This window comes from Oncorhynchus tshawytscha, linkage group LG01, assembly GCF_018296145.1.
Source record: "Oncorhynchus tshawytscha isolate Ot180627B linkage group LG01, Otsh_v2.0, whole genome shotgun sequence".
Taxonomy (NCBI): domain Eukaryota; kingdom Metazoa; phylum Chordata; class Actinopteri; order Salmoniformes; family Salmonidae; genus Oncorhynchus; species Oncorhynchus tshawytscha.
In genome coordinates, this window is record NC_056429.1 from 29,201,849 (window position 1) to 29,228,647 (window position 26,799).

General features: G+C 44.0%; 2 protein-coding genes across 2 annotated transcripts in view; one reads left to right on the forward strand and one right to left on the reverse strand.

Annotated features, from left to right (window-relative positions):
- The first annotated feature begins 963 nt into the window (after window positions 1–963).
- Window positions 964–14,622, forward strand: LOC112248991 (carbonyl reductase family member 4). Its single transcript, XM_024418515.2, has 6 exons — window positions 964–1,149; window positions 9,892–10,045; window positions 10,796–10,916; window positions 11,079–11,215; window positions 12,944–13,078; window positions 13,341–14,622. Exons 2-6 carry the CDS (start codon window positions 9,901–9,903, stop codon window positions 13,517–13,519), a joined length of 717 nt encoding a protein of 238 aa, XP_024274283.1. The 5' UTR covers window positions 964–1,149; window positions 9,892–9,900; the 3' UTR covers window positions 13,520–14,622.
- A 71-nt stretch (window positions 14,623–14,693) lies between these two features.
- LOC112248996 (palladin-like) overlaps window positions 14,694–26,799 on the reverse strand; it is a 102,343-nt gene continuing 90,237 nt past the window's right edge. Inside the window, 5 exon segments of the mRNA XM_042320136.1 lie at window positions 14,694–16,985; window positions 17,136–17,269; window positions 17,460–17,625; window positions 19,775–19,982; window positions 21,339–21,471. Of these exon segments, the coding sequence (XP_042176070.1) occupies window positions 16,825–16,985; window positions 17,136–17,269; window positions 17,460–17,625; window positions 19,775–19,982; window positions 21,339–21,471 (802 nt within the window). The 3' untranslated portion in view covers window positions 14,694–16,824.

Sequence of the window (26,799 nt, forward strand, 5' to 3'; positions counted from 1 at the left end):
GAAAATAGTACAAATAATGAAAACCCTTCAATGAGTAGGTGTTCTAAAACTTTTGACTGGTACTGTATAAAAACATGAATGGATAGCATACGATCATCGATTCAATTTGGCTACCTAGGCCTACAAACATTTACAACAAATAGCAAAAGAACAATAATCACAAGAATGGCGATAGGTCAAAGTCTACGTCGAGATCAAAGGGAGCAAGGGTCTTTAAATTAAAGATCCAGGAAGCCTCTCATTTTAACAATAAATTGTCGAGGTCACCCCCTCTCCTAGGGAGGGTGATGCCGATATGACGTAGGGACGAAATAGCGTGGTTCGCTTCCAAAAAGTGGGCCGCAACTGGTACATCGAGTTTTTGCACCTAACGCTGGACTAATTGCACTTAGCACTTGCACTATGAAACTGCAATTACCCAGCCTATTTGCTCGTAAATATCCTTTGCTATTTTTTTTATGTGATATGTTTTATGGCTGCTGCAAAACGATTTGCCTCTCTGAGGACATTAAAGTTTTCTGAATCTGAATCGGAACGTCCATATCCCAGTTCCAACCCTAACCTCAACCACAACCACAACCACAACCCTAACCCTAACCTCAACTACAACCATTGCTCCAGGGTCGCTGTCAATAATGGCTGATCCCTGGCTCTGACCCCACTCTCTGGGGTTGTCTCAGGGGGAGTGAGATTTGCAAGAAACATACATACATACACTTGTACATGTGTGAAATATGACAAATGTAAGCACCCACCTAATTATCTTGTTTTTCCGGGTTCAAACCTAACTGTAACTCTAACCCTTAACCTAGACTAGGTTTGATCATCACGTCTAAACTGTGGACAGACTGTGGTGTGGTATGTCTGTGGGTCCAGCTACCTGTGAGGGACGCAGCCTACCTCAGTGGTCCAGGGACACTGGCACGAGCTGTGAGATTTAGGTGCGTATCTCTTGCTCCCCCATGTGGTCGAAATAATAAACGCACTACAGGAAAAAATGGCGACCTCGGTGTGTGTACGGTGTCAATGAACAACTAACGTTTGCACATGTTATTGTCAAAGGACCCGGATAGTCAAACGATAAGAATTATATGGAGCGAAATGCCAACTTGGTATCCATCTTAAACGACAACAGAGTTGCGTGAAAACGTGAGTTTTGCACCAAAATACCTTCAAATTATCTTGCTAGCATAGCTAGCTAACTTAGCTTTGAAATCAACTAACAGCCACACAGACAGTTGCATGCTCTGTCTAGAATAATGTTACTAGCTAGCCGGTCTATCAAATATTTGTATAACTAAACCATTGTTCTATCGGTTGGTCTATTGCCCAGCCGTGTTGTTGTTTTGACAAGGCCAAGGGTGTATTCATTAGGCCAGTTCTATTGCAAAACGTTTTGCAACAGAACCCGTTTAGTTCCATTCTGTTCTTAAACGAAGTTGTTACACATGTTTTGCTGTTTTGTCTCTGTACTCCAGCATTTTGGATTGAAAATAATACAGTGACTATGAGATTGAAGTGTAGACTTGTCAGCTTTAATGTGAGGGTATTGTGTCATTTTGGAGTCACCTTTATTGTAAATAAGAATATAATATGTTTCTAAACACTTCTACATTCATGTGAATGCTACCATGATTACGGATAATCCTGAATGAAATGTGAATAATGAGTGAGAAAGTTAGATGCATAAATATCATACCCCCCCAAAAAAATGCTAACCTCAGATGTTATTGTAATGGTGAGAGGATAGCATGTCTTGGGGTATGATATTTGTGCATATAACTTCATCACTCATCTTTATTCAGGACTATCTGTAATCATGGTAGCATCCACATGAATGTAGAAGTGTTTAGAAACATATTATATTCTTATTTACAATAAAAGGGACTCCAAAATGACACAATACCCTCACATTAAAGCTGACAAGTCTACACTTCAATCTCATAGTCACTGTATTATTTTCAATCCAAAATGCTGGAGTACAGAGACAAAACAGCAAGGACCTTGTGAAGATGCTGGAGGAAACCGGTAGAAAAATCTATATCCACAGTAAAACGAGTCCTATATCGACATAACCTGAAAGGCCCCCCATCAAGAAAGAAGCCACTGCTCCAAAACCGCCATTAAAAAAGCCAGACTACGGTTTGCTACTGCACATGGGGACAAAGATCATACTTTTTGAAGAAATATGCTCTGGTCTGATGAAACAAAAATAGAACTGTTTGGCCATAATGAACATTGTTATGTTTGGAGGAAAAAGGGGGAGGCTTGCAAGCCGAAGAACCTCATCCCAACCGTGAAGCATGGGGGTGGCAGCATCGTTGTGGGGGTGCTTTGCTGCAGGAGGAACTGGTGCACTTCACAAAATAGATGGCATCATGAGGGAGGAAAATTACGTGGATATATTGAAGCAACATCTCAAGACATCAGTTAAAGCTTGGTCGCAAATGGGTCTTCCAAATGGACAATGACCCCAAGCATATTTCCAAAGTTGTGGCAATTAAGGACAACAAAGTCAAGGTATTGGAGTGGCCATCACAAAGCCCTGACCTCGATCCTATAGAACATTTGTGGGCAGAACTGAAAAAGTGTGTGTGAGCAAGGAGGCCTACAAACCTGACTCAATTACACAAACTCTGTCAGGAGGAATGGCCCAAAATTCACCCAACATTGTGGGAAGCTTGTGGAAAGCTACCCGAAACGTTTGACCCAAGTTAAACAATTTAAAGGCAATGCTGCCAAATACTAATTGTGTATGTAAACTTCTGACCCACTGGGGATGTGAGGAAAGAAATAAAAGCTGAAATGAATCATTCTCTCTACTATTATTCTGACATTTCACATTCTTAAAATAGAGTGGTGATCTAACGGATCTAAGACAGGGACTTTTTACTAGGATTAAATGTAAGTAATTGTGAAATATTGAGTTTAAATGTATTTGGCTAAGGTGTATGTAAACTTCCGACTTCAGCTGTACGTATTTAGACCCTTTACTCAGTACTTAGTTGAAGCACCTTTGGCAGCAATTACAGCCTTGAGTCTTCTTGGGTATGGCTCTACAAGCTTGGCACACCTGTATTTGGGGAGTTTCTCCCATTCTTCTCAAGCTCTGTCAGGTTGCAAATGTATTAAAAATACAAAACTGAAATACCTTATTTACATGAGTATTCAGACTCTTTACTATGAGACTAGAAATTGAGCTCAGGTGCATTCTGTTTCCGTTGACCGTCCTTGATATGTTTCTACAACTTGATTGGAGTCCACCTGTGGTAAATTCAATTGATCTGACATGATTTTGAAATGCACACACCTGTTTATATAAGGTCCCACAGTTGACAGTGCATGTCAGAGCAAAAATCAAGCCATAAGGTAAAAGGATGTGTCCGTAGAGCTCCGAGACAGGATTGAAGGTCCTCAAGAACAGAGTGGCCTCCATCATTCTTAAATGGAAGAAGTTTGGAACCAGCAAGACTCTTCTTATAGCTGGCCACCCAGCCAAACTGAGGTATCGGAGGAGAAGCGCCTTGAACCCGATGGTTGACCAAGAACCCGATGGTCACACTGACAGAGCTCTAAAGTTCCTCTGGGGAGATGGGAGAACCTTCCAGAAAGACAGCCATCTCTGCAGCACTCCAGCAGTCAGGGCTTTAGTGTAGAGTGGCCAGACAGAAGCCACTCCTCAGTAAAAGGCACATAACAGCCTGCTTGGAGTTTGCCAAAAGGCACCTAAAGACACTCAGACCATGATAAACCAAGATTCAACTCTTTGGCCTGAATGCCAAGGGTCATGTCTAGAGAAAACTTGTCTCCATCCCAGCATGGTGGTGGCAGCATCATGCTGTGGGAATGTTTCTCAGCGGCAGGGACTGGGAGACTAGTCAGGATGGAGGCAAAGATGAATGGAGCAAAGTACAGAGAGATCCTTGATGAAAACCTGCTCAGGACCTAGGACTGTGGCGAAGTTTCACCTTCCAACAGAACAATGTCCTTAAGCACACAGCCACGACAACGCAGGCGTGGCTTCTGGACAAGTCTCTGAATGTCCTTGAGTGGCCTAGCCTGAGCCCGGACTTGAATCCAATTGAACATCTCTGGAGAGACCTGAAAATCCTGTAATATCTTATGTTTCACAGAGACTTGGCTGAACGACGACATGGATAATTTAGAGCTGGCTGGCTTCTCCGTGTTTCGGCAGGACAGAGCAGCTACGTCTGGCAAGACAAGGGACAGGGGTGTGTCTATTTGCCAATAACTGCTGGTGCACGATGTCTAATATTAATAAGAAGTCTTGAGGTATTGCTCACCTTAGGTAGAATACCTCATGATTAAGCTATTGACCACACTATCTACCAAGTGTGTTCTAATTAATATTATTCGTAGCCGTCTATTTACCACCACAAACTTATGTCGGCACTAAGACCGCACTCAACGAGCTGTATAATGCCATAATGCTCCTAGTGGCCGGAGACTTTAATGCAGAACTTAAATCTGTTTTAACTCATTTCTACTTGCATGTCACATGTGCAACCAGAGAACAAAAAACCTCTAGACCACCTTTACTCCACACACTGAGACGCATACAAAGCTCTCCCTTGCCATCTTCCATTTTGCAAATCTGACCATAATTCTCCTGATTCCTGCTTACAAACAAAAACTAAAGCAGGAAGTACCAGTGACTCGCTTATTACGGAAGTGGTCAGCTGATGCAGATGCTACGCTACAGGACTGTTTTGCTAGCACAGACTGGAATATGTTCCGGGATTCATCCAATGGAATTGAGGAGTATACCACCTCAGTCACCGGCTTCATCAATAAGTGCAGCGACGACGTCATTCCCCACAATGACTGTACGTACAATTCCCAACCAGAAGCCATGGATTACAGGCAACATCTGCACCGAGCTAAAGTCTAGAGCTGCCACTTTCATGGAACGGGACACTAATCCGGACGCTTATAAGAAATTCCGCTATGCCCTCAGACAAACCATCAAACAGGCAAGTGTCAATACAGGACTAAGATTGAATCCTACTTCACCGGCTCTGACGCTCGTCGGATGTGTCAGGGCTTAAAAACTGTTACGAACTACAGCTGCCCAGTGACGCGAGCCTACCAGACGGGCTAAATGCCTTTTATGCTCGTTTCGAGGCACGCAACACTGAAGCATGCATAATCAGCTAACACCAGCTAATCCGGATGACTTTGTGATAACGCTCTCCGTAGCCGATGTGAGCAAGACCTTTAAACAGGTCAACATTCACAAAACTGCGGGGCCAGACAGATTACCGAGACGTGTACTCAAAGCATGCGCAGACCAACTGGCAAGTGTCTTCACTGACATTTTCAACCTCTTCCTGCCCGAGTCTGTAATACCTACATGTTTCAAACAGACCATCATAGTCCCTGTGCCCAAGAAAGCGAAGGTAACCTGCCTAAATGATTACCGCCCTTTAGCACTCACGTCAGTAGCCATGAAGTGCTTTAAAAGGCTGGTCATGGCTCACATCAACACCATCATGCCAGAAACCTTAGGCCCACTCCAATTCGCATACCAACCCAACAGATCCAAAGATGATGCAATCTCAATCACACTCTACACTGCCCTTTCCCACATGGACAAAAGGAACACCTATGTGAGAATGCTGTTCATTGACTACAGCTCAGTGTAGTGCCCACAAAGCTCATCACTAATCTAAGGACCCTGAGACTCAACATCTCCCTCTGCAACTGGATCCTGGACTTGCTGATGTGCCGCCCCCAGGTGGTAAGGGTAGGCAACAACACATCTACCATGCTGATCCTCAACGCTGGGGCCCCCCAGGGGTGCGTTGTTATTCCGCTCCTGTACTCCCTGTTCACCCACGACTGCGTGCCCAAGCACGACTTCAACACCATCATTGAGTTTGCTGACAACCTAACAGTGGTAGGCCTGATCACCGACAACAATGAGGTAGCCTATAGGGAGGAGGTCAGAGACCTGGCATTGTGGTGCCAGGACAACAACCCCTCTCAATGTGAGCAAGACAAAGGAGCTGATAGTGAACTCTTGGAAAAGGAGGGCCAAACAGGCCCCCATTAAGTGATCACTGTGCTATTGCCTTTGTGTGAGATGGTAAAATTCCTAAGAAATCTCCACACGTCATTACAAAAAAAGAAACTGGAAGCGGTTTGATATTCAAGGATTTTTACATGATGTATCTAGCATTGAATGGAATTAATCCCTGATGTTGAACTAGCCTTTTCTTACTTCCACAATGCATTCCAGGATGTATGCAATAGGCATGCCCCTTTAAAAAAATTCAGGATTAAGGGCAGAGAGAACCCTTGGTTTACTAATGAACTTACAAAAATCATAAGGGAATGAAATGCTATGTGGGCTAAAGCAAGAGGGACTGGTTTGGCAGATGATTGGATGGATTTTAAACGTCTTCGAAATATGGGTGTGACTATGGGTGTGGTTGTGACTATTTTAGTCAGGGTGTGACTATTTTAGTCAAGTTGGTAAATAAATATTAATTTAACGTCCCATTCTTATTTGCTTCTAACAGTACCAAAAATTAGAACAGGTCATGGTAGAAATAGTTTTAGTTACTTAGCTCCATGGTCCTGGAATTCTCTCCTGAACATTTTCAAATGTGATGATCTTGTTTGCTTGGTGGAGTTTAAACTCTTGATCAATGTAGATATCATATAAGAGTGTAATTCTCTTTTTACGTAAAATGTTTTTGTTGTACTGTATGTGCGTTTATAGTTTTGTTTAATGTTGTTGTGTCAGTGTATGTAAGTTGTTTTGTCTGAAATGTTGTTCCCCCTGCTGCTATTGGACCAGGTCTTTCTTGGAAAAGAGATGTTATCTCAGTGAGGAAAAACCTGTATAAATAAAGGTAAAATAAGAATAAATAATACATAAACATTGACGGGACTGAAGTGGAGCGGGTTGAGAGTTTCAAGTTCCTTGGTGTCCATATCACCAACAAACTATCATGGTCCAAACACACCAAGACAGTTGTGAAGAGCGCAACACCTTTTCCCCCTCCCCAAATCCTCAAAAAGTTCTACAGCTGCACTATTGAGCTCATCCTGACCGGTTGCATCACCGCCTGGTTTGGCAACTTCTCGGCATCTGACCGCAAGGCACTACAGAGGGTAGTGCGTGCAGCCCAGTACATCAGTAGGGCCAAGCGTCCTTACATCCAGGACCTATATACTAGGCGGTGTCAGAGGAAGGCCAAAAACATTGTCAAAGAATCCAGTCACCCAAGTCATAGACTGTTCTCTCTGCTACAGCACGGCAAGTGATACCGGAGCGCCAAGTCTAGGACCAAAAGGCTCCTCAACAGCTTCTACCCCCAAGCCATAAGACCGCTGAACAACTAATCAAATGGCCAACCAGACTATCTACATTGACCCCCCCTTTGTTTTTACACTGCTGCTACTCGGATAAGTTCATTTGAGTTAACTGCACCTCAAATTGCAGCCCAAATAAATGCTTCACAGAGTTCAAGTAACAGACACATCTCAACATCAACTGTTCATAGGAGACTGCGTCAATCAGGCCTTCATGGTCGAATTGCTGCAAAGAAATCACTACTAAAGGACACCAATAATAAGAAGAGACTTGCTTGGGCCAACAAAAATGAGCAATGGACATTAGACCGGTGGAAATCTGTCCTTTGGTCAGTTGAGTCCAAATGTGAGATTTTTCGTTCCAACCACTGTGTCTTTGTGAGACGCATAGTAGGTGAACAGATGATCTCCATATGTGTGGTTCTCACCATGAAGCATGGAAGAGGAGGTGTGATGGTATGGGGGTACTTTGCTGGTGACACTGCCTGTGGTTTATTTACAATTCAAGGAACACTTAACCAGCATGGCTACCACAGCAATTTGCAGTGATACGCCATCCCATCTGGTTTGCGCTTAGTCCCACTATATATTTTTTTTCAACAGGACAATGACCCAACACACCTCCAGGCTGTGTAAGGGCTATTTTTTTCAAGAAGGAGAGTGATGGAGTGCTGCATCAGATGACCTGGCCTCCACAATCACCCGGCCTCAACCCAATTGAGATGGCTTGGGATGAGTTGGACCGCAGAGTGAAGGTAAAGCAGCCAACAAGTGCTCAGAATATGTGGGAACTCCTTCAAGACTGTTGGAAAAGCATTCCAGGTGAAGCTGGTTGAGAGAACGCCAAAAGTGTGCAAAGCTGTCAAGGCAAACAAACGGTGGCTACTTTGAAGAATATAAAATATATTTTGATGTAAGTTTTTTTGCTTTCTACATGATTCCATATGTGTTATTTCACAGTTTTGTTGTCTTCACTATTATTCTACAATGTAAAAAATTGTAAAAATAAAGAACTCTTGAATGAGTAGGTGTGTCCAAACTTTTGACTGGTACTGTAAGTATTCAGACCCTTTACTCAGGACTTTGTTGAAGCACCTTTGGCAGCGATTACAGCCTAGAGTCTTCTTGAGTATGACAATACAAGCTTGGCACACCTGTATTTGGGGAGTTTCCCATTCTTCTCTGCAGATCCTCTCAATCTCTGTCACGTTGGATGGGGTGCGTCGCTGCACAGCTATTTTCAGGTCACTCCAGAGATTTTCAATCACGTTCAAGGTCTCTGGCTGGGCCAATCAAGGACATTCAGAGACTTGTCCCAAAGCCACTCCTGCATTGTCTTGGCTATGTACTTAGGGTGGTTGTCCAGTTGGAACTTGAACCTTTGCCCCAGTCTTAGGTTCTGAGTGCTCTGGAGCAGGTTTTCATCAAGGATCTTTGTACTTTGCTCTGTTCATCTATCCCTCAATCCTGACTAGTCTCCCAGTCCCTGCCGCTGAAAAACATCCCCACAGTCAGATGCTGTCACCACAATGCTTCACTGTAGGGATGGTGCCAGGTTTCCTCCAGATGTTGCGCTTGGCATTCAGGCCAAAGAGTTCAATCTTGGTTTCATTGAACCAGATAATCTTGTTTCTCATGGTCTGAGCATCCTTTACTGAGGAGTGTCTTCTGTCTGGCCACTCTACCATAAAGGTCTGATTGGTGGTGCTGCAGAGATGGTTGTCCTTCTGGAAGGTTCTCCCATCTCCACAGAGGAACTCTGGAGCTCTGTCAGAGTGACCATCGGGTTCTTGGTCACCTCCCTGACCAAGGCCCTTATCCCACGAGTGCTCAGTTTCGGGCTGCCAGCAATAGTATGAGGTGGTTCCAAACTTCGTCCATTTAAGAATGATGGAGACCACTGTGTTCTTGGGGAACTTCAATGCTGCAGAAATGTTTTGGTACACTTCCCCAGATCTGTACCTCAACACAATCCTGTCATGGAGCTCTATTGACACTTCTTTCGACCTCATGGCTTAGTTTTTGCTCTGACATGCACTGTCAACTGTGGAACCTTATATAGACAGGTGTATGCCTTTCCAAATCATGTAAAATCAATTTAATTTACTACAGGTGGACTCCAATCAAGTTGTAGAAACATCTCAAGGATGATCAATGGAAACAGGATGCACCTGAACACAATTTTGAGTCTCATAGAAAAGGTTCTGAATACTTATGTAAATAAGATATTTCAGGGTTTTTTGGAAACAAATATAAAAACATGTTTTTGCTTTGTCAATATGGGGTATTGTGTGTAGATTGAGGACTTTTTCAAATGTAATCCATTTTTAGAGTAAGGCTGTAACATAACAAAATGTGAAAAAGGGAAGTGGTCTGAATACTTTCCCAATGCACTGTATATCATGAATTTATATGTCCAAAAATGTAAATGATGGATTCTAGCTTTAAGGAAGGGCTTAAGTAGATGTTAAATCCGACTGACCCTGAAACCAAATGCCAATGTCATCTCATCGTTGACTTTGTTCTGTGATGTGGTCTCTTCTGCAGGGCAGGGGCATGTCCAGGCTGTGTGTGGTGTGTGGGGGCTCCAGGGGCATTGGCAGGGCTGTATCAAAGCTGCTGGCAGAGAGAGGCTGCAGGGTTGCTGTGGTGTCCAGGAACCAGGATGCTGCTCAGGCCACTGTGGTGTCCCTCGCTGGAGGTACAGTATTATACCTGCAGGGGTGTCATGCACCTCTTAGTTGGGCTCTGCTGTTCACAGTCTAACCCAGCGTTTCCCAAGTTCGGGGTCACGACCGCATGTGGGGTTGCCTAATTAAAAAATGTGTAGCAAGAGAATTGCGCTTGTTTCATAGAACCGGGGTTACGTCGGTAACCTCCGGTAGCCGCTAGATGTGGTTGTCATAAACGGCACGTTTTCTGTTTTCTTCCAACAAATGTCTTACTATCTTTTGAACCATTTAAGCTGCAAAATATAATGAGCCCATCAATGAAAGATAAGACTCTCAGGAACACAGAGTGGACAGGGCCTGGCACTAAATACGACTGGGAGAAAAATAAGGTACAGGCTAGTTTTTCAACACAGAACATCCTACAAAATGATTGACTGATGATCTACTGAACCTCTGTCAATTCTGTCACTTCAAACCATACTTCCTTCAGATTAAAATACTGTGAAAAGTACTGTCAGAATGATTTGTAATAAACTGTCATAGCCCAATTTAAAACAGTTAACATTGACCGTTGATTACATAACTTATTTTTACATGGTGGGATGGGGTCGCACATTTTTAAAAATGTCAAAATGGGGTCATGGGCCAAAAAGATTTGGGAACCCCTATTCTAACCAGATGATTAGGCTTGTGCCACATTCACTTATGCTGTTTATTAGGCCTAAACACAGTTGTAGTTTTCGGTTTACCTTATGTTTAACCAATCTCTCGTTTTCTAGCTGACCATATGGCCTTTAGTTGTGACGTCTCCAAAGGAGAGGAAGTTCAGAATATATTTGAGACGATCCAGAAGACCTGTGGAAACGTCTCATACCTGGTCAATGCAGCTGGTATCAACAGGTGTGTGCTAAATACTTGCATGAATCAGTACTCGTACAGGTTAGTTTCATACCTTCAGAACTCCCATGATAGTCCTAAGCCGGTGAGCTTGCATGTGTATAAAAAATGTAGTCATCCATCTCCTGTGTGTGTGCACCTTCCTGTCTTTGTGTGTGTGTTCAGGGATGGTCTGTTGCTGAGGACCAGGCCCGAGGACATGGTGGCTCTGCTTCATACCAACCTACTGGGGAGCATGTTGACATGCAAGGCAGCGCTACGGAGCATGCTCCACACCCAGGGAGGGGCCATTGTCAACATAGGTACTGTTACTGTACAGTGCCTTCGGAAAGTATTCAGACCCCTTGAATTTTTGTTACGTTACAGCCTTATTCTAAAATTGATTAAATAAATAAAACATCCTCAGCAGTCTACACACAATACTCCATAATGACAAAGTAAAAACAGGGTTTTATAAATACCATATTTACGTAATGTATTCAGAACCTTTACAATGAGACTCAGGTGCTTCCTGTTTCCAGTGATCATCCTTGAGATGCTTCTACAACTTGTTTGGAGTCTACTTATGGTGAATTCAATTGATTGGACATGATTTGGAAAGGCACACAGTTGACAGTGCATGTCATAGCAAAAACCAAGCTATGAGGTGGAAGGAATTGTCCAAAGAGTTCCACATAGGATGGTGTCGAGGCACAGATCTGGGGAAGGTTACCAAATTATTTCTACAGCTTTGAAGGTCCCCAAGACCACAGTGGCCTCCATCATTCTTAAATGGAAAAAGTTTGGAACGACCAAGACTGGCTGCCCGACCGAACTGAGCAGGGAGCTGACCAAGAACCCGATGGTCACTCTGACAGAGCTCTAGAGTTCCTCTTTGGAGATGGGAGAACCTTCGAAAGGCCAACCATCTCTGCAGCACTCCACCAATCAGGCCTTTATGGTAGAGTGGCCACTCCTCAGTAAAAGACACATGACAGCCCACTTGGGGTTTGCCAAAAGGCATCTAAAGACTGAATGCCAAGCGCCACGTCTGGAAGAACCTGGCACCATCCCTACAGTGAAGCATGGTGGTGTCAGCATCATGCTGTGGAGATGTTTTTCAGTGGAAGGGACTGGGTAAACTAGTCAGGATCGAAGCAAATATGAACGCCGCAAAGTACAGAGAGATCCTTGATGAAAACTTGCTCCAGAGGGCTCAGGACCTCAGACTGGGGCGAAGGTTCACCTTTCAACAGGACAAGGACCCTAAGCACACAGCCAAGACAACGCAGGAGTGGCTTTGGGACAAGTCTCTGAATGTCCTTGAGTGGACTTGGACCCGATTGAACATTTCTGGAGAGACCTGAAAATAGCCGCGCAGCAATGCCTCCCATCCAACCTGACAGAGCTTGAGAGGATCTGCAGAGAAGAATGGGAGAAACTCCCCAAATACAGGTGTGCCAAGATTGTAGCGTCATACCCAAGAAGAACTGCCAAAGGTGCTTCAACAAAGTACTGAGTAAAGGGTCTGAATACTTATGCAAGTGTGATATTTCCGTTTTTTGTTTTTTTAACATACATTTGCCAACATTTCAAAAAACCTGTTTTTGCTTTGTCATTATGGGGTATTGTGTGTAGATTGATGAAGGAAAAAACTATTTAATATATTTTAGAATAAGGCTGTAACTTAACAAAATGTGGAAAAAGTCCAGGGGTCTGAATACTTTCTGAATGCACCGTATGTCCAGCCCCTTCACACTACTGAGTTACTAACCTAACGTAGCAGACGTAGAGGAAAGCGCCTGAGCAGAGTTCCCACATCCGGTTTTCAGCGAAAAGGAAGCTAGGTTGAATTTGCTGTATCCCTGAAAACCGGATACATCCTGTTATTGACAACTCCGCTCAGGGTGCTGAGATACCAGATGCATTCTATGTTGCCATTTGGCCACAAGGTGGTGGTTGTGGTCCAGGGAATAAACAATCTCTCACTTCACTTTACGTTGAGTTAGCCAAATCACTGTGCTCATGGTTGTGATTTCTGTGTACTGTAGGCTCTGTGGTGGGGTTGAAGGGGAACGCAGGTCAGTGTGTGTACAGCGCCAGTAAAGCAGGTCTGGAGGGCTTCACTCGCTCCCTGGCCAAGGAGGTGGCCTCGCGCAATGTCAGAGTTAACCTGCTGGCTCCCGGTATGGAGCTGTCTCTTCCTCTTTTCTTTACTGCTCCTCTCTCTCTTTCATCTATTGTCTGCTTATTCTCCTCAACTTCTCTCCTGTCTTGTCCTAGCCTTTGTACTCCTGTGTATGCTTCAGCCATCTCCTTCATCATTGTCATGCTAAAATAGAAACAGACTTGTACTGCACCTAGGATATTGGTTTCCAATGTCCTCTCAGCTCGAATTCAGTTTCCTCCTGATGCTGACCCTCCCTTATCTTTTCTCCTTTCTCCTAGGTTTCATTCGGACAGACATGACAGTGGGGCTGAGGGAAGGGGGGGGGGTGCGGACCATTCCCCTGGGAAGGTTTGGGGAGCCTGAGGAGGTGGCCAAGGCTGTTCTTTTCCTCCTGGAGTCTCCCTACATCACAGGACAGGTGCTGGTGGTGGACGGAGGGCTGCAGCTGGCCATGTAGGGAGGCTCTTGACCCCTCTATATACACCTAGTGCCCACTATACCTCCTAACACTGTCAGCTGGGTGGTTTAGAGACTCTCAGCCTGCCTCTTGGATGAGAATTACAATGGAGAGTTCTGTGTTTTCCAGAATATGAATGTTTCAGCTTAGGATGGGCTGGGTTCATGCATAGGAAAGGGATAAATATCTGCTTTTTATCTATACTGAACAAAAATATACACGCAACATGTAAAGTTTTGGTTCCATGTTTCACGAACTGAGATCCCAGAAATGTTCAATTTGCACAAAAAGTGTATTTCTCTCAAATGTTGTGTGGGCTTGACCTTGTAATAGTCAGGGCCAGAGATATTTATACCTGTGTATGGTTCATGTAATACTGTTGCCCCTATCTGTACACGGTGCTGAGTCACAGGGTACTGCAGGGTGTGAGTGACAGTTTTTCATGACTAACACTGCTGACTCCACTGTGTCTGACTCAGTCTGGCCCTCCACACTCCTGAGGCCTTAACTTTGATCAGCAGATTTAATGCTATTACTCTTTCCATGACTTATAGGCACCTAGTGCTGACCAAAGCTCTCATGTTTCACTCTCCCACTCCCCTGGGGCACCGCGACACAGCGCAGGCCCCAACCGCTGCCCCCCCTTGAGCCCAGCCCTGGAGGGGCCCAGAGAGGGGGTATGGATGGGGTCTGACTGCCTGCCTAGTGCCTACAGCTGGAGGGGATTTTTAGCCCATGGAATGTTTTGAGGGTCCAGTTACAGCTCAGGATCGGTGGTGCAAATGGATGGGGTCAGAGGTGACTGTCATGCTCAGTGTGGAGATTTGAAATGCTGTGATCTCATCTATTATTTCCTCCAGTGGAGAGACATTTCACCTCACTGGAGTGTGCTGCCCAGTCCCCTCACACACACAGCTCCAGGGTGCTCAACAGTCACACATATTTACACGTCATTAGAAGCTTTCATGGATCTGGGGCATCTGCACTCATCTGCTGTCTATCATGTGACCTAAGATCAAGGTGGAGACAATGTAAACTAGGGATCAAGGTCAAATCTGATAAGAATTCTCAATAAAGAAAGGCATTTCCCCTGTGATGAATGATATGGCTGCTGGGTAAGTTTTTGTATGGAATTGATTTGAGCAGTCTCCTCACTCAACATAAACACAGTACCTCTAGACACTTAGGTTGTTTTATTATCTTTCATAAACTAATGTAATATCATGAGAACATTCCATATACAGGCATAGAAATCAAAAAGGTGTCCTATATGTTTGTGACTGATCACAGTAATGGCAGGATGAAACATGCTGTGAACAGATATAGCAAAAGAAGCCTATTTAATAATGCAGTAGTGAGAAATATATCATTACTTATTTCAATACAATTCTGTGTATCTTTTCCCTTGACAGCTTTGCTATAATTAATAATAATAGTCATTTGTTATAAGTGCCTCATAAAAACATGGACAGACATTGTGACTAAAATAGGCCCAAGTGATCTTTTAAGGCAATATATATTGTTTCAAAAAGTGTGATATTTTAATACAGACAGGATTATGTTTTGTCATTGAACATTTGAGAGAGAAAAAAATCACTAATATAATTTATGTCAAGTTTCTTGGGAAAGATTTCTCATACAAAAATAAAGCAGACAATCTGTGGTGTGTGATCAAACAACTGAAGCCATTATTAGGACTGTCTCACGTCTGAAGATTTTAAACTTAAAAAATAAACCAAAGAAAATAACTGATCTCCAAAATCAGTCATAACCATCATTTTCCTCATCAACACCATCATTTTCCTCATCAACACCATCATTTCATCATCAACACCATCATTTCATCATCAACATAGTCAATTTCTTCTTTATCATCTTTGTCATCTACAGTGAATTCTATTCCAAAAAACTTGCTTTCCTCTGTCCTTGACTTCCACTCACGGATCACACAGTTCAAAGCGTTGAAGTGACTGTTGTCACTGGGCTGAGACTGATCACCTGGGCATCCTGGACCACCTGGACTTCCTGTCACTGTTACAGTCAAAGCTTCACACACCAGTACCTCCTAGCCAGTCATTCCCTCTCTATCCATCAATCAATCACTGAAGTTACCATGGTAACGGTGAGAGCTCTCAACGGTGTCCGAGTCATTCAGCCAACATTCTCTTTCACAACTCATCTCATCACTAAATAGTTTGAACTTTCAAGGTCATTTGACCTGACAAAAAAAAACAAGAAAAAAAGTATGTAAGTCCTTGTGCAATATCGATGGTATTTGAGCTAAATGTTGAACCTGACAATGGTATTGTGCTATTAATAACTAAAACCAGACACTATTTATATCCATGTTGTGCTATATTACCAAGACTATGCTGTGATGACCATATAAAAGAACAACTTTGTGTTTTGCAGTCTCTCTTTTGTCTCTCAACAGTCCAGGGAAACATGACGTGCGGCTCCCATGCTTTGGACTTTCCATACCTTTACATTGAGTCCAAAGTCTGTCCCGTTTCTATATATCTCTACCCCTATAATTTGGTGCCTTTGTTGGGGGAGTATTTCATAAGTAAGGCATCAATTTAGATAGAGCATTACAAATGGCACCATTGTCACATGCATAATAACACTACTTTAGACTTTAAAATATATATATATTTTTTTTTACAAAGAGTTCATGTGAGAGATATCTTAGGCACTTAAGAGGTGACCCCCTTGTGTGGTTATGGTAGTGTTACTTTGAGAACTAATTTACCAACATTCAAGTCTTCTTCACTTCCACCACCCATTATCAGAAATTTGTGAACAATATATTGTTTTAATGGACCACAGAATTTCAAAGAAACTTCAATGGCCACCAAGGGTAGATTCCTCTGGCTCCTATGGTAGTTCCTATTCCTATGGTTGATAAAATGGAACCATATTTGTATTAAATCTTTATTTGACTAGGCAAGTAAGTTAAGAACAAATTCTTGGGTTAACTGCCTTGTTCAGGGGTAGAACGACAGATTTTTACCTTGTCAGCTCGGGATTCGATCTAGCAACCTTACTAGTTGGGTTACTAGCCCAACCGTCTAACCACTAGGCTACCTGCCACCCCATCTGATCCTAAGTTGGGATCCATGTTTCATTAACACTGAGATATTATGGGGTGTCACGTTGCCCGTCATCCATCTTCCAAAATAATATCTGTGGGATTGTCGTAATATGCCTCAGATGGAGGGCGTTACATTTACCCCTATATGTCTGGGGAGAACGGGGGTTGGTGCTTGTAGCACTGGGGGTCAGTGTGTGAACCCCACTGGTCTCTACAGGTCATCACTCTCCACCAGGCCTCCAGGCTGCAGGGGGCTGGAGTCAGGGAAGAAGGCTGCCTTCACGTCCAGTCCTCTCTCTGTCAGAGCTGCATAGCGACTCGTAGACGGACGCACCTTCTTAGGCTTGGGAGTGTTGGGCTGCTGCCACTGAGCTGAGGACGGAACATAGGTGGAAGAGATGAGGACAGACACAGTAACAGTGATTTAGCCTTTTACATTTGGTCCTGTGTGTTTGGAGGGTATATAATATTTGGTTGGTTTGTATGGACACAGAGAAAGACATTGGTGTCTGGGGGACTTACTGTGGACGTCGAGTCGTGCGGTGCTGGACACGATGCCAGCGTCATTTTTGGCTGACACGGTGTACCAACCAGCATCCTCCTTCATGGCTGGCTGGATGATCATACACAGGTAGCCACAGTTGTCCTGGTGCATGCTGGGAAACAGTTCAACACACTCCCTCAGGACAGAGTTTCACCAACTGTTGTCATATCATCAATATCTCTATAATTTGCAGGTCCAGTTTAAGAGGCTGCTTACCAATAATATTGCTACACTACTTCCTTTGACTGTTATTGGACTTATATAATACAAGCCATAGACGGTGAATGGTAGAGCTGACTTACCTGATCCTGTCTGTATTGTGAGTGAAAGACTCGTTCTCTTTCTTCCAGAAGATCTTTGGGTTGGGGACAGCCGACACACGGCACTCCAGACGTACAGGGTTACCCTCGGCAACAGCAGTGTTCTGCAGCTTCTCGGTGAACGAAGGAGCCTTGTGAATCTCTTTGGCTGGAGACAAGAGAGAGACCACGGTCAGTCAATAGTATATCAAACTATGACGTATTGTGATAAGTACTACGGTATTTGCATCAACAAATAAAAATAGACAAAGTGCCCTTATATCTGAAAAGACATCAAAAATATTATGGCCCGTGCTTGACTTGGGAGTACCAACACCTCAAATGTTCTACTGCTTGAGCTCCTGGTCCTCTTATAGAATAGTAGCTCAAATGTATTGTGGAGATCCTGTTCCTCTTATAGAATAGTAGCTCAAATGTATTGTGGAGCTCCTGTTCCTCTTATAGAATAGTATCTCAAATGTATTGTAGAGCTCCTGTTCCTCTTATAGAATAGTAGCTCAAATGTATTGTAGAGCTCCTGTTCCTCTTATAGAATAGTAGCTCAAATGTATTGTGGAGATCCTGTTCCTCTTATAGAATAGTAGCTCAAATGTATTGTGGAGCTCCTGTTCCTCTTATAGAATAGTAGCTCAAATGTATTGTGGAGCTCCTGTTCCTCTTATAGAATAGTAGCTCAAATGTATTGTGGAGCTCCTGTTCCTCTTATAGAATAGTATCTCAAATGTATTGTGGAGCTCCTGTTCCTCTTATAGAATAGTAGCTCAAATGTATTGTGGAGCTCCTGTTCCTCTTATAGAATAGTAGCTCAAATGTATTGTGGAGCTCCTGTTCCTCTTATAGAATAGTAGCTCAAATGTATTGTGGAGCTCCTGTTCCTCTTATAGAATAGTAGCTCAAATGTATTGTGGAGCTCCTGTTCCTCTTATAGAATAGTAGCTCAAATGTATTGTGGAGATCCTGTTCCTCTTATAGAATAGTAGCTCAAATGTATTGTAGAGCTCCTGTTCCTCTTATAGAATAGTAGCTCAAATGTATTGTAGAGCTCCTGTTCCTCTTATAGAATAGTAGCTCAAATGTATTGTGGAGCTCCTGTTCCTCTTATAGAATAGTAGCTCAAATGTATTGTGGAGCTCCTGTTCCTCTTATAGAATAGTAGCTCAAATGTATTGTGGAGCTCCTGTTCCTCTTATAGAATAGTAGCTCAAATGTATTGTGGAGCTCCTGTTCCTCTTATAGAATAGTAGCTCAAATGTATTGTGGAGCTCCTGTTCCTCTTATAGAATAGTAGCTCAAATGTATTGTGGAGCTCCTGTTCCTCTTATAGAATAGTAGCTCAAATGTATTGTGGAGCTCCTGTTCCTCTTATAGAATAGTAGCTCAAATGTATTGTGGAGCTCCTGTTCCTCTTATAGAATAGTAGCTCAAATGTATTGTGGAGCTCCTGTTCCTCTTATAGAATAGTAGCTCAAATGTATTGTGGAGATCCTGATCCTCTTATAGAATAGTAGCTCAAATGTATTGTGGAGCTCCTGTTCCTCTTATAGAATAGTAGCTCAAATGTATTGTGGAGCTCCTGTTCCTCTTATAGAATAGTAGCTCAAATGTATTGTGGAGCTCCTGTTCCTCTTATAGAATAGTAGCTCAAATGTATTGTAGAGCTCCTGTTCCTCTTATAGAATAGTAGCTCAAATGTATTGTAGAGCTCCTGTTCCTCTTATAGAATAGTAGCTCAAATGTATTGTGGAGCTCCTGTTCCTCTTATAGAATAGTAGCTCAAATGTATTGTGGAGCTCCTGTTCCTCTTATAGAATAGTAGCTCAAATGTATTGTGGAGCTCCTGTTCCTCTTATAGAATAGTAGCTCAAATGTATTGTGGAGCTCCTGTTCCTCTTATAGAATAGTAGCTCAAATGTATTGTGGAGCTCCTGTTCCTCTTATAGAATAGTATCTCAAATGTATTGTGGAGCTCCTGTTCCTCTTATAGAATAGTAGCTCAAATGTATTGTGGAGATCCTGATCCTCTTATAGAATAGTAGCTCAAATGTATTGTGGAGCTCCTGTTCCTCTTATAGAATAGTAGCTCAAATGTATTGTGGAGATCCTGTTCCTCTTATAGAATAGTAGCTCAAATATATTGTGGAGCTCCTGCACCTAAATATAGTACCGGTACCCAAAATAAGTACAGGAACCTATTTCAGTCCAAGTCAAGCACAGATTATGGGTACTTTCCTGTGACAATGTTTTAATGTTGTTCATCTGTCTATACTTATACATCTATGTACTGTATGGGTGTCTACCTGCGACAATGAGTTCCAGGTTGAAGGAGTTCTGTCCCGCGCGGTTGCTAGCGATGCAGGTGTAGATGCCTGCGTCGCGGCTGGACACGGGCTCGATGACCAATGAGTGTACGCCATTCTCCCTCACTAGCATCTTGTGGGCGGAGTCAGGACGGATGGTCTGACCATTCAACTGCCAGATCAGATCTGGTGTAGGCAAGCCACTCACCTAGAGGGGGGAACACAACACATACTCAATGACTCATTCATCACACTGTGTTATTTATACAGTGATGTGATGATTTGAATCTAGATGGAGCATGACTCTATCTGCAGTGTATATGTGCTGGTATATATTTGCATTGTGAGTACAGTAATATGGTGTGTCTCTGTCTGCAGTGAGAGCAGCAGTGTTTTATTGTTGCTTGTCTGGAGTCTCCCGGTCGCCTGCATGTTTTCTCATGAGAACTGCCTGGCCTTTAAAAGGACCCGTCTCTCTTTTCAGCACCCGCTGCATACCCCACACCTTCCCCTCCCTCAGGTCTGACCAGTAGAGCCCGTGTGTGTGTGTGTGTCTCTGTGTGTGTGTGTGTGTGTGTGTGTGTCTGTGTGTGTGTGTGTGTGTGTGTGTGTGTGTGTGTGTGTGTGTGTGTGTGTGTGTGTGTGTGTGTGTGTGTGTGTGTGTGTGTGTGTGTGTGTGTGTGTGTGTGTGTGTGTCCGTCCGTCCGTCCGTCCGGCCTTGACTGTATTGTGTGCTGGAAGACTAATTTATACATTTTTGGTTGAACAACATGGTTCAGCCTGACTGCAGAACAATTCCTGTAGTTGAGACACTATTGGCATGGAAAGTTTGGAAACCCACAAACGATTTGGAAATAAATATAGTCTATAAATATAATTGACATTCAGAGCCCCAAGACATTGGAGACTCACTGTGTTTATTTTTTGGACGAGTATAAAAAGAGAGTCTTTTTATAGCGTGTGAAATCCGTGTATGGTGCTGTTTGGTTGTATTACAGTTTTGTAACATAGTTTTCTAACGGTCTGACCGCACAGGGAGGATTAGTGACCAAGGGAGAAAGAGAGAAAAGGGGACAGGGAAAGAGAAAAGAAAGGGAAGGAGAGTGTGGAGAGAGACAGAATTGCAGAAAGAGTGAAAGAGGGATCCCCGTAATCCTAGCAAAATGACCCCAGGATTTCCCCTCCTCTTGCGCTCTTCTCTGAGCCATTCATCATGAAAGAAGAAATTAAATATATAGCCCGCAGTTTTTTCTTCCCCAGTATATGGAATTAATGGGGAGGACACCTTCCTCAGGCCCCCAGACACTCCTCATCACTGACACATACATACAATTAGAGACTGCTTTCCTCCATTTTCTATGATTTACTGTTGAACACCAGGGTTAATTTTGGAAAGTTGGAATGTTCCTTTTAGGAATTCTTAGAACCTGCACTGCTTCCAGTAATGAAAAAGTTTCCAGTCCTCCATAAACACCAGGCCTATAATGGTAGAATCCTAAAGGTGTGGCTGTAGTTGAAGAGGTCAAGGAGAGGTGGGTTCAGTGTTAAGGGGGCGTGGTCTCACCTTGCAGTCCATCCGACAGAGCCTGCTCTCCTGGACGATGAGGTCACCGGGCGCCTGCAGGAAGTGGGGGCGGAAGTGACGCTCCTGGATATTCTCGTTCTCATCACCACTGTCTCTGGACCGAGACCTAGGTCTAAGAGAGGGAGGCAGAGCAATACTTTTACACCTAACAGAACCCAGTACTCCCACTACCAGCACCCTGTCTCTCCGTTTTGGAACTCTATGGTGGGTCATGACCCCAGGCGTTCCCTGTCCTCCTGCACTATCACAACAATGACATCACCATCCCTCCACACAATGTAAATACACCCGAGCTGTGCAGAGCGGAGCGAGGGGAAGAGAGAGGGTAAGAAGGAGAGAGATAAAGGGAGAGGGAGGTACTGATGGATATCTTCAAAAGCTTCCCTCAGACAAATGAAGGACTTATCTGGGAGTGTCTGTGTACAGATCAGCTTTCCGTAATGTGTGTGTGTGTGTGTGTGTGTGTGTGTGTGTGTGTGTGTGTGTGTGTGTGTGTGTGTGTGTGTGTGTGTGTGTGTGTGTGTGTGTGTGTGTGTGTGTGTGTGTGTGTGTGTGTGTGTGTGTGTGTGTGTGTGTGTGTGTGTGTGTTCGGGTGTGGGCGTGTTATTGTACGTGGGACAGGTATTATGCAGAACAAATATTACACCTATCAATCTAACAGAGCAGAACCAACAGGTGTTTCCGCCCTCTCACGCTACACTATTCACCTCACATAAAAATGTCAGCACAATGATTTAACACACACTAGTATCAACAATACTGTACATAACTCTTTTAAAATGTCATAGTAATGGTAGTTTGGAATTGATGTTCATACACCTGGTATCATTGTGAAATATGAACATTTAGGCAATAGCTTGACCGGTGGTTAGTGTTACGTTCCCCAGATTATGTGTTGTAGATTGTGTATTTGCATGTGTTTATTTCAGGAAATGGCTTCCTGAAATCCCTCAAGCAGCTGATTGGTCGACTCCAGGGCTAATTGGAGAGCTGACCCCGCCCCCTCGTCAAGACACAGCTGTCTCCAATTACCCATTCCTTCTGAAGCTATATAAAAGCCAGTGTTCTGTTCAGGAGGGAGATCTTTTTGGAGGTAGGGATTTTGCTGGAGGTAGGGATTTTGCTGGAGGTAGGGATTTTGCTGGAGGTAGGGATTTTGCTGGAGGTAGGGATTTTGCTGGAGGTAGGGATTTTGCTGGAGGTAGGGATTTTGCTGGAGGTAGGGATTTTGCTGGAGGTAGGGATTTTGCTGGAGGTAGGGATTTTGCTGGAGGTAGGGATTTTGCTGGAGGTAGGGATTTTGCTTTTGCTGAGATTGATTGTGATAGAGGTTGATTTTGCTGGAAAGTGGTATGTTCTGTGAGTTTGTTGCTCAGATAGAGCTTATTTGACATCCTTTTGTTTCTTAGTTTGTTTGAAATTGTTTAATATTCTGTTTCATTTGTTCCCAGGGGGGAAGGGGAAGGCACCTAGGGAGTGTTTAGGCAAGAGGCCCGCGGGCATACATATACCCGTAGCATAATCGCTGTCTAGGCACACTAGGTAAGACCTGGGCGGACCACCCCTTGTATTTTGGTTAGGGCACCAGGTGGTGCTAAATTAGGTAAGTAGTGGGTAGGCAGGTAAGATAGGAGAGGGGGGGGGCCTTTGAGATTTACTTTCTTTGCTTTGGTTCCGTCCAGCCCCTTTTCCCCATATTACCGTGTAAAGGAATAAAGTCCTTGTAAACGGTACCACATTCTGCCTGTTGTCATTCTTACTTGCACCTACAGTCCATACTTTTTTCGCTTCACGGAGAGTCTAGTTGTAGCAGGGTGTTGCGTTCCCTCTTCATAGAGGCGTGCGTAACATAATGGGGGCTCGTCCGGGATTTTTCCATTAAACCCACCGGACCCTGCTGCTCTGAGCTCTCTCTGTGGTTAGTGATTGAGGTGTGATGGTAGGTTGTGAGTTTGGATGACTTGTTTAGTTAGTGTGTTCAGGAGACTGCATTGTAAAAGATGGCTGCCTCAGCCATCTCCAAGTTTTTTGAAGCGCCCTCTATTGATTGTTTAGTGAGGTTTCGTAAAGTAGACCTTGTAGCTATAGCTGACCATTATGGATTTGTATTCCCTGAGAAAGCCCTAAAGGCTGAGCTGTTGGTGCTAGTCAGGGAGGGTTTAGTGAGAGAACGGATTCTCTCATTGCAAGGAGAGGAGACGGGTAGACCTTCTGATGCCAAGTCAGAGGACAGGGCGGAGGAAGGGGTTCCTCGTACCCCTTTTACATTGCCCCGATTCGATCCTTTATCTTCTGCTTCGGGTCGTTCAGATGGTACTGCTAGGCTGAAGGTGAGGCTGGCTCGGTTAGAAATGGAGCAAAAAGATAAAGAGAGACAGATGAATTTTGAACTTGAAATTAGGAAAATAGAAGCTGACAAGGAGGTGAGGATCCGACAACTGGAGCTAGATGCTGGCTCCAGTGCGACTCCACAAGCTGCTCATCATCAAGCCCACTTCGATGTGAGTAAAAACATAGCTTTAGTCCCTCCATTCCGAGAGTCGGAAGTTGATTCTTATTTCTCTGCGTTTGAGCGTGTGGCCGCTGCGCTGCATTGGCCACTCGAGGTTTGGCCGCTCCTGTTACAATGTAAATTGTCTGGGAAAGCCCAGGAAGTAGTAGCTGCTCTCTCCCTGGAAGACAGTTTACACTACGATATGGTTAAAACTACAGTGTTGCGGGCTTATGAGTTGGTGCCTGAAGCTTACAGGCAGCGCTTCAGGAACCACAAAAAAACGTCTCACTGTACATTTGTTGAATTTGCTAGGGACAAAGAGTCTCTGTTTAGTCGTTGGTGTTCAGCCAGCAAAGCTAATACCTTTGCTGATATTCGGGAGTTGATGCTGTTGGAGGACTTTAAAAGCAACCTCCCAGATAGACTTGTAGTTCATTTAAATGAACAGAAAGTGGTGACATTGGCCCAAGCAGCAGTGTTGGCAGATGAGTACGCTTTGACACACAAGACTGTCTTTGGTGCACCGTGTTTTGAAGGCCGGACGATTACGTCATCAGTTCCTCGTTCAGGTCGCTTTTCCTCTGACAACCCTAAGCCTTTTCATGAAATCCGTGAATGTTATTACTGTCACCAAAAGGGTCACGTGATTGCGGACTGCCCAGTTTTGAAAAATAAACCGAAACGGTCCCAGTCACCGTCCCCAAAAATGAAAGGTTTGGGTTTAGTCAAGTCTTTGGATCGTCCATTGGATCGAGATATTGACTCAGCATTTGAGAAACCGGATCCTGTCTATGCTCCGTTTATCTCTGCCGGTTATGTTTCCTTAACAGGAGAACCAACTGATCAAAAGCCTATCCAAATCCTACGAGACACCGGGCGGCGCAGTCAGTAATCATTACTGATGCTTTACCCTGGTCTCCTGAAACGTATTGTGGCTCACATGTCATATTACAGGGGATAGAGACAAAAACCGTACCTGTACCATTACACTGGGTCCACTTAGTGTCAGACTTGGTATCAGGACGTTTCCGTGTTGGTGTAGTGTCTACACTGCCAGTATCAGGAGTAAAATTGCTACTAGGGAATGATATTGCTGGTGGTAATGTCACTCCTGTGTTAGAGGTAGTAGACAACCCAGAAATCAGAACTACAGATGAGAAATTGGTTCAAGCATTTCCACATGTTTTTCCTGCTTGTGTGTTAACGAGGGCACAATCTCGCAAGCTAGGAGATGTGGTGGATTTGGCTAGTTCTATTTTTGAGAATGTTGAGGTAGAAGACAATGCACTGAGTATTCCTTCTGCATTGCCGACAGTTTTTACCCCCGTAAAAACTAAGGCAGGGGAAAACGAAATCGCGCCCCAATTACATGACATTCTTTTGTCTGTCACCCCTGAGAAGGTGATTGAATGTCAAAAAGAAGACACCAGTCTTCGCAAGTGTTTTGCTTCGGTAATTTCCATTGAGGAAGCTAAAACTAGACAGACTGCCTACTTTATGGAAGCAGGAGTTTTGATGCGTAAATGGGCATCTCATGACACCATTAATGACTGGAGTGAAGTGTGTCAAGTGGTTGTTCCTACACCGTTCCGACAGCAGGTGCTGTCACTCGCCCATGACCAGGCGTGGTCTGGACACTTGGGGATCACAAAGACCTATAACCGGGTCCTTCGTCATTTCTTCTGGCCAGGTTTGAAGTCTGACGTGGTCCAATTTTGTAAAACATGTCACATATGTCAACTCACTGGGAAAGTGAATCAAACAGTTCCACGAGCGCCACTCTGCCCGATTCCTGTGGTAGGGGAACCGTTTGAAAGAGTGATAATTGATTGTGTAGGTCCATTGCCGAAAACCAGGTCAGGTAACCAGTTCCTACTAACAATAATGTGCAGTGCTACTCGATACCCAGAGGCTATTCCTCTCCGTACTATAACGGCTAAGACTGTGGTGAAGGCACTGGTGAAGTTCTTCTCTACGTTTGGACTCCCTAAAGTAATCCAAACTGATCAGGGATCCAACTTCATGTCTAAACTGTTTTCAAATGTGTTAAAGACATTGTGTATTTCCCATCAGGTCTCCAGTCCGTATCATCCAGAGAGTCAAGGGGCTCTAGAACGCTGGCATCAGACACTGAAGGCAATGCTACGCAAGTATTGTATGGATACCAGTACTGATTGGGATGAGGGGGTGCCCTTTGTCCTATTTGCTATAAGGGAAACGATACAAGAGTCCTTAGGGTTCAGCCCTGCTGACCTTGTGTTTGGACACACCCCACGGGGTCCGCTGAAAGTTTTGAAGGAGCATATCTTATCTCCTACACCCAGTAGCGCCCCTAAAAATGTGTTGGATTATGTCAGTAAGATGCGGGAGAGACTGCACGCCGCATGTGCGTTAGCCCAAAAGTCTCTCTCCTCGTCTCAAAAACGCATGAAGTTGCATTATGACAAAAAGGCTGTTGGCCGTTCATTTGCACCAGGGGATCAAGTTTTAGTTTTGTTGCCAATCCCTGGCTCATCTCTGTCAGCACGTTTTTCTGGACCATATCTGGTGGAAAAGAAACTCAATGACACCAATTATGTGATAAAGACACCAGATCGAAGGCGTTCTTCCCGTGTGTGTCATGTTAACATGCTGAAAACATATTATGTGCGTGATTCTCCCGACAGCTCCTCAGGTAAGCCGGTCCAGCCCGCCGTCTCCAGTGTGGCTGCGGTGGTGCTGAAGCCTGGCTGGGACCTAGATGAGGATAAGGAGGACGGGTTGGAGTTACGCCATACATTACAGCAAGGTGAACGCCTATGTAATTCAGAGATGCTGAAGAAGTTACCCTCTCAAATGGAACATTTGGATAATGATCAAACTAAGGATCTTATCCTATTGATAAACAGTTTTCTCAGTGTGTTTCAGGACATTCCAAGTCGCACCTCCATCTTGGAACATGACGTG

Coding starts and splice junctions, on each gene's coding strand:
- LOC112248991 (XM_024418515.2), top strand. CDS start 9,901: ATGTCCAGGCTGTGTGTGGTGTGTGGGGGCTCCAGGGGCATTGGCAGG. Junction 10,046..10,795: donor TGTGGTGTCCCTCGCTGGAG/GTACAGTATTAT, acceptor CTCGTTTTCTAG/CTGACCATATGGCCTTTAGT. Junction 11,216..12,943: donor AGGGGCCATTGTCAACATAG/GTACTGTTACTG, acceptor TGTGTACTGTAG/GCTCTGTGGTGGGGTTGAAG.